This window comes from Prunus persica, chromosome G2 (assembly GCF_000346465.2).
Source record: "Prunus persica cultivar Lovell chromosome G2, Prunus_persica_NCBIv2, whole genome shotgun sequence".
Lineage (NCBI taxonomy): Eukaryota > Viridiplantae > Streptophyta > Magnoliopsida > Rosales > Rosaceae > Prunus > Prunus persica.
In genome coordinates, this window is record NC_034010.1 from 17,272,435 (window position 1) to 17,280,933 (window position 8,499).

General features: G+C 35.7%; 1 protein-coding gene across 1 annotated transcript; it reads left to right on the forward strand.

Moving 5' to 3' along the window:
• Positions 6,405–8,139, forward strand: LOC18785113. Its single transcript, XM_007219295.2, has one exon. The coding sequence runs from the start codon at positions 6,944–6,946 to the stop codon at positions 7,868–7,870; it is 927 nt and encodes a 308-aa protein (XP_007219357.1). The 5' UTR covers positions 6,405–6,943; the 3' UTR covers positions 7,871–8,139.

An 8,499-nucleotide genomic window follows, 5' to 3' on the forward strand; every position in this document is an offset into this window, starting at 1 on the left:
AGCATTTTGCTCGTCACTTTAACTCAAAGGTGTATGCTCACCATCCTTCTCAATACTTGATTCGTGTCCATAAATATAACCATGATTATATAAATTAAAGTGAAAAGTTAATCATGGTTATGCATATGGATACGTGTCAAGTTTAAGAAGGGTGGTGAGCCCTTGGATTAAAGTGATGAATAAAAATATTTCCATATATATTATGTGATGAAAAATTGATATAATTCAGCTTATCACCCCTCAACCACTAAATGGTTGCCAAATGTCCATTTCAACATTAATATATATTAGTAAATTTGTAATATATTACTGGGGAAAAAAAATTGCATCTCTTATAGGTAAAAATTACTCAAGCCAAAACAATTATATAATTATATTGTGTATTTGTTCCATATATTAAATTTTAACTCTGCCCAAGGTGGGAAACTATTTTTTTTTTTCCCGCAAGCGAAATTGAAGGAAGGAGAAATCGAACCTAAAATCTAGAATATAAAGATAATACTCTTAACCACTTGAGCTACAAGCCTTGTGCAGGAAACCTTCGATCGTAAGAGCACACCATTTTTTGAAAATAAGAAACAATGGTTGGCTATGTAGAAGAGGCAACCAACAAAATAACGTAGGTTTGATCTTCTCATTTTGGCATTTTCCTTTTTGGAATTGATTATGTTTTGTTATTTTGAATACCTAGTCTCACCATGTCGCTGGCACCACATATTTTTTTGCATATTATACAGGAAATAGTCTTATGCAAGACTGGAGCCTAGAGGGATGGAAATGGATAAGAACAATACTCACTATACTAGCAAAGTACAATTCTCGTCATTCTCCTTTTATGTTCAGAGGAGAAAAAAAAAACAGAAAATATATATATTTGAGAAGGCTAAGTTTATTACATTATTCTTGGAATTTTGACTTTCAAAATCGTGTAGCCAAAACCTCTTTAATTAAAGAACACCACGCAAACACAGAGAACCCTTCAAATGAATCTATCCAAATTAATATTGGTTTTTTTATTTAAGCAAACCAAATTAATATTGGTATTTTATTTATTAAGAAAACCAAATTAATATTGGTTTGGTTGACCTAGTTTTTAGTCTATAGTTTATTTGCAAAATTATAATATTGTGTGTGATGTATATAGTTAACCTCATTATTAATCAATACCGTCAAATCCTTCATTTAATAAGAACATCGATATATGATTGGTAGTGAAGCTAAAGAATACCACTCAAATGTTGTCAAGGCGAGTGATACGTACTAGATTTAGGGTCTATTTATGTGGGGAGTATTTTTACTTGGTGTGAAATTTGTAAGGCAAAAAGTCATTTTTTCATCCCTGTAGTTTGATGAAATTTTAACTTTCGTCCTTGTAGTTTTAACTTTGGCAATTTGACTCATGTAGTTTGATTTTATTGAAATTTAAGGGCATGTCTAAATTTTCATAGAATTTCTTGACAGAATAAACATGTGTCTCTTACATGAATGGGTATTTTGGATGGAAATTTGGATGTGCCCTTGAATTGATATCAAATCAAAGTATAGTGGTTAAATTGACAAAATTAAAACTACATGTACTAAAGTGAAAAATCCGGTAAACTATAAAGACCAAAAGTGACTTTTTTCCAATTTGTAAAGAAATGGGTTTTAAAAAAAAATACATATTCCCCTGCAATCACATCCTAAAACTTGACCGAGGTCGATTTTATTAGTTCACACACATCTACTCTTGTTTTTAAGTGGAGAAGTTATGAGGATGTGAAGAATTATCCCAATTTAGAAAGTTAAGAAACATTGTAAACATAAGAGTTTGGGCACTTCCCCAATTACCAATTAGTTTTGGGGTTGAAATCTCAACATCTTTTATGGTATCAGAGCCAAGTTTGCTTACGTTTAAAGTCCAACAGTCATGCGTGCTCCAGGTCACTAAGTTAAATTGTTCATAGGTTAGGCTTGAAATTTTGCTATATATACATAAAGGGTCGTGTAAGGATGTGATAATTTGTCCCACATTAGAAAGTTAAGGAATTTTATAAGAGCTTATAAGGATGTCACTCCCTCATTATCTTTTTTTTAATTTTTTTATTTCGATCAATAGTCTATTCTAAGGGGAGGGGGCACCCACAAGGGGATTCGAACTGATGCCATGGGATTTGCAAATAAAGACCTCAATCACTGGGGTAAACAACCACTCACCTCATTATCAATTAGTTTTAGAGTTGTAATTAAAGACTCAAAGTAGTATGCTTTTTTGTCATTATTACTAATTTCAAAGATTTGGGTGCCATTTGTTTTTTTCAATGGGGCGGTTGTATGTTCCCTTACTTAAGCAAGCACCTACAAGTGTTGTTTAATTAAATTAATGGCAAATGGTTTTGTGGGTTACCACCAGAATACGACCCAGTCCCTACATATATATATATATATATATATATATATATATATATATATATCATGCACTAAAAAAGTTTAACATGCTCAAAAAAGTTGCATTGCTTTTAGGGATTTCTAAAAGGTGAGTTGGGTGCTCTATAGCCTTGATTAGATGGTCGACGTCATTGTCGAATAGAATTTAAGTCAGCCCTTTTGCAACGACGACTTTGATTTTTACTAATATTTAAAAGTAAATATTTAACACGGTTATTCCTCACACATTGCAAAAAATTATCTAAATACATCGATAATTGATAATTATTCATACATGTATGTAGTGGCAGATCTATTAAAGCGTAAAGAGGTGTATAATATATTTATCAATTTATTTAAGTTTACAATGTAAATAAAGAAGTATCCTCTATTTGAATTCAAATAAAAATACTAGAAAATCAAATTCCCACCAAATCAAAATATGAAAAATCGGTTTTAGTGCAAAATATGATTTAGGCTAAAAATGATGGCTCATTAAGTCAATATATATTTTATAATAAAATTCCATAAAATCAAGTTTTCTTATTTGATGTGTAAGGAATAAAAGCTGCCAAAAATTATCTTGAGAACATGATTATTTCGAAAAACCATTTTTCATACTTAGTCAATATTTTTATATAAAATAATTTTTCATGTATGATATGAATGAATGAAGGGACCTAAGGTCAATCTAGGTAAAAAGCTTTAGATGTTCAATCTAAGTAAAAAGCCTTAAATGTTCAATCTATAAAGAGTTTTTAGCCTTTCAAAATTGCACCTCCCGCTAAAAAATTCCTGGGTTTGCCAGTGCTCGTATACATAACTGTTTAAAACAAAACTCGTAATTAAAATTATACAATAATAAACACTCGCGCATAAAGGATTGTCTAAAACAAAACTCGCAACCGAAACTAGATTTTGGTTGCATTTGGATCTACAAGAAAGAGCCTTAATTTTTAAGACCAAAGGTACTTTGATTAAACATTGAAATGATCACAATGATAATAAAATGACTATATGATTTTCAATTTGATTAAATTTTTCATGAATAATCTTGAGATTGGACATTTTGGGTACTAGCCTGAAAGAGAGAGTAAATATAGCATTCCTCTTTCATCAAAGGGCAAGGTCTCTTAAATATATGCGGCGCACAAAAGTGACAAGTCATGTACTCATATATTCAATTGCGTTGTCTTGTATTATCTGAAAATAATGAGATGGCGACATTTGAAACTTTGTCTATTTGTTCTTGCTCTCTATAACGAGTAGGTCTTTGCTGTACATTGGGTATGTAAAACTATCACAATTACTATTTTCACCTTTTTCAACTACCAATTATATTTCAAAATTTAGAAACAAAAAGTAAAATAATTATCATATTTTCACGTAGTTATGTATTTACTCAATAGATAATTCATCTTCACTTTCAACTAATTGTGTTCTTTTCTAACATCAAATGAGTTGGGATGTGTGTATTGTAATTATTCATCTTCCTAACTTTCCATGTGTAAACTAACACATGGTATTAATTAAAAAAAGAAAAAATTAACACATGGTATTGGAATGATTCAAATTCTTAATTGTTTGTAAGTTACTAACACGTATAGAATAAAAAAGTATATATGCTGCTTTATACCACGCTACCCATCCAACGTAAATCACCCAATATTTTCAAGTGAGTACATTATAATCTGTAATCCAATACCTGAAAGTTCAAGAATTAGAGATTGATTAGGGGAATAGTTGATCCAATTCCAATTCATTCTCTCTGATTTCTAAGTATTATTTAAACAAGATAATACAAGAGAAATAAAATTGTACCGGTAAGGGGATCGATCGACCAAAAACGTCTTCGGTATAGAATTATTTACTATTTACCACGAATATAAAGTTATTAAATATTCTAAAAGGCATTTTCAACTAATAGTAAACTTGATATGAGAAAAGCAATGGAAGTTTCAGAAACTCATAAGGACACGTGTAATATTAAGTACAAGCAAAGACTTTGAACCATCAAAATCGTTGCCGACTGACCTGTACCATTGACAAAGGATGCAATAGGCATTAAAATGCAGGTTAAGTCCGCATACAAAATGGGTCAAACGCGTACTGAGTTTGGTGGCCAAAACACACACCGCAAACAGAAGGTTCAATTCAAGCTCAAGCCAAAGCCGCAGGGTTCAAGTCAAAGTCCCTTGTACGTCTCTAGTCTTTGCATTTACTTTTAATTTAAAATCTTGAATGGACGTTCAAGAAAAGGAAATAAAGCAAATGATTCAAATGTGTATGGGCTCACTTTTAATTTGAAGTTTAGGAATAGGGATTTCTGGGTCTAAACGATACAACTTTTTCTTTTTTTTTTTTTTTTTTTTTCTGTTGGAAAATTATAATTTTAGGAGACGATTTGAGCTTTAACATATATATAAATTTTGAATTACATTATAAATAGCGTCATCCTTCCATCGAAATATAGTGAGATATGAACTTGAAATATTCTTTTACAAAATAAAGACAAAGGTCACTAAATCGAATGATCTTTACAGACACTCGACCTTTGTAATGTATATAACAATTCAGTTTTAAAATTTCAGATAAAGGTAGTCTAGGTAAAACACTAACATTCGCCAGAATATGTATCTTTCATTTCAAATTTGTTCAGTCTTGAACAAAAAAAAGAAAGTGGAGTAAAGGGATACATTCCCCCTCTAAACTAAACTTCTTCCCTCTCATTCAAAATTCCCAATCAAAAGATAAGTGGCATCTCACCTTTAATTTCCTTTTTCTTTTTTCTTTTCTTCATCACCAAATCCCTTTCTCAATATGGCTCATTAGTTCTATAATTAGATAAGAAAAGAATGAATGAATGAGAAAATAAAAACATTATTTTCAGGACATGCTATTTTCATAGGTTTGTGTTGTACCATATGACACTGATAGGAGTATAAAGAGAAGAATTTTTGGTAACTCTTGTTTTTATAAACCAAAATCCGTTTTTTCTCTTTTCATTATTCTCTAAGAAGGGGAAGGGGGGAGTATCATATTAGGTTACCTCAAGATTGTCTCCTACCTGTAACGTGAATCAAACCTAGGTGCACTTAGATGGAAAAGGAAGAGTTTGAATCACTTTTTCCACAGTGTGTCACCCCATGTGCGAACCAAATTCCCAAATTAGTTTCTTCCATTTTTTTGCTTTCCATGAAAAACCTAATTTCCATGAAAAATGAAAAAATAACTAGAAACAAGAAAAAAAACACACAGAATTCCACACTGCGCCGTTTGTTTTTGTATACTATTCTATGATACAATAATATTCTCCAGATTTTAATCCAATAATGATAAGACTGGTTTAGATCCTATAATATTGGATGAATACTTTTCCGATTGGAAGAAATAAATTTTTATTCCAATAATAACCGTAAATACCAAATAAAATATAAATAGTGATGAAACCCAATATCAATTTAAATATTGTTTAGCAATAAAAAAACAAATGGATATTGAAATCCTTCCAAAAAGCCCATATGCTTTGGCTTTGCCCCCACAAGGCAGGAGATTTAATTTGCTCCATCCAATTCCCAAGCAAAGTTATGCTCAACCACGCGCCTATAATTAGTGGTGCATTAACATCTCCTCTAAGGTGGTAAATCTTAAACCCAACCCATAATTACAAGCAAAATCCCAACTACAAGATAGGATAATATATGTCAAGACTCAAAACCAGATTTTCCCTCACCTAATGATTGAAGATTAAAGACAGTGTTTGCGCTGTACATTAGAAAGTCAAATAGAAGATATCCAAAAATTAACAATTTAAATTTACTACCGTGTATTAATGATTGCCAACTATTGATGTATGTAAAATCCATACTCAGCGTTGACTGGTAATTAGTCAATTAATTACCCGATAAGTGAAGAAATCATGTTTTTGGTAATTGTGATTAGGAGTTGTGTTGTCTTACAAGTATAGCCAACCTTCCAAATTAATTTGGTAATTGGATAAACAACAAGCTGTTACATGCATCATCCATGAACATCTTCTCTCAAGGTTTTGAGCCAAGTAAATGAATTATGACCCTAAACCCAATCCAACCTAGCACATGTTTTTCTTATACTTCAACTTTGACTCTCTCTCCCTCTCTCTCTCTCTCTCTCTCTCTCTCAAACTTTTTCTCTCTAAATTTAATAAAGATACCAAATAGCATACCCCATTGCACACTTCACACAAGCACACACCCACACACACACACACAAATACATACATAAAAACTCCCACCCACTCTCCCATTCCTTCTCAAATACAAAACCAAAGCCAAGAAGAAGACAAAGCCCCCCCTTTCGGCCAGTGAAGAAGCCCTTTGGGTTCCTCATCATTTCCCATAGGGATTCAGGAGAAGATCTCTTTCAATTTCATACCCAGAAAAAGAAACACCCTATTTCCTCAAAAATGCCCACAAAGCCTTAAATTTCTCCTTAGACCCACTTGCACAAGCATTTCACGTTCAAATTGAATTGTGGGTTCGGATAGTAAATGTTTTAGATGAGGTGCAAGAAGCACCTTTGCGACCTCACCAGCGCCGTCGGTGTCTGCTCCTCCTGCCTCCGGGAACGCCTCACCGCCCTCATCGAGGCCCAAACCAAGGCCCAGGCCCAGCTTTCTCGGCCCCACTCCCGGACCTCCGTGCCGCCCGATGAACCGAAGCGCAAGTCCGACCCGAACCCCCCGCCTCTCATCTTCCCTCGCTCCGTCTCCCCCTACGTTTCTCGAAGAAAATCGGACGACTCCACGTGGCACCACAACCACCGTCCAGATCATCAAAACCAGCAACAACAGCACCGTATTCGATTCTACAGTACGCCCCAGGTGGGCCCCACCTACAACAGCGCCACCAGCACCACCATTGAAGGGTCGTGCAGGAAGACCAAGACCAAGTTCTCGCTCTTCTCGAGCCTTTTCCGGTCCAGATCCGATAAGTTTTGGTCGGATCCTAGTTCTTCGACGGTTCAGCCCACGTCGTCCTCCTCGGCTTCGTCGCCGTCGTGGTTCTCGGCGATCTTCTCCGGAAAACGACGGAATCGATCGAAGCAGCTCTACGCCGACGAGTCCAACAACACCGGCGGGCAGAGACCTCGCGGGTTGTCGCCTGATATAACGCCCGATCCCTTCGAGGACTGCGAGCGATCGCGGTCAGGCAGCGGGGACTCTTCGGGGGCGACCCCGGAGTGGAAGCGGACACCGGCGCTGGCTCCATCGTCGACTCGGAGGACACGTGTTGGCCAGGGGAAGAACAACGTCTCGGGTCTGGCGTTTTGCCTGAGCCCGCTAGTTCGGGCCAGCCCGAACCGGAACTGGGGCCAGAAGGGGTTGCCGCCGGAGTTTGCCGGCGAGATTCGGGTTGCGGCGGCGTTTTGCAAGAACCGGTCGAGGAAGCTGGTGGATTTCGGTAGAGCCAATCCTAACCGTTGATCGTACTGTTGACAACCACACTGTTGTTTATGGCGTTTGTCTGTCGGAAGTACGATTTTGCCCCCTTCATCTTTAGTTTTTTTTTATTTTTAAAAATTTCAAATTTTCTTTTTTTAAACATATGGATGGTAATGTAAAAGGGAATGTTGGCTGTCTTTCTGTACACTAAAAATGTTGTTACTTGTTGGTTACCCACAAGATAGATTCTTTTTGTTGTATAATTTGGAACCTTATATAATTTTAAATACAGTGAGTAATTTTTTAAATTACGCAATTGCCCTCCTACCTCTCTCTCTCTCTCTCTCTCTCTCTCTCTCTCCTTTTTGAGTTTGGGTCTGAAAGTGGGAAACGCCACCGCATTGTGGGAACCATGGGGGCTCATCCGGGTGCTCCGCACTGGCAAAGCACTAGGGTGGGGCCAGGTGGTTCAAATTTTTTATCAGTGGCTGGTGTGGGTCCACGCGCCCACTTAAGACTAAGGTGGCATCGTGACCATTGAGAATCTGTGTGCTGGTGGGGCCACAAAACGCTGCGTTGTGTTGTGTCATATTGTTGTGTGCGTGTGTTAAATTTTTTAGTAAATAAATTTGTTGAGTCTGATGGATCGGATTCAGATTTTCGGATGCTTA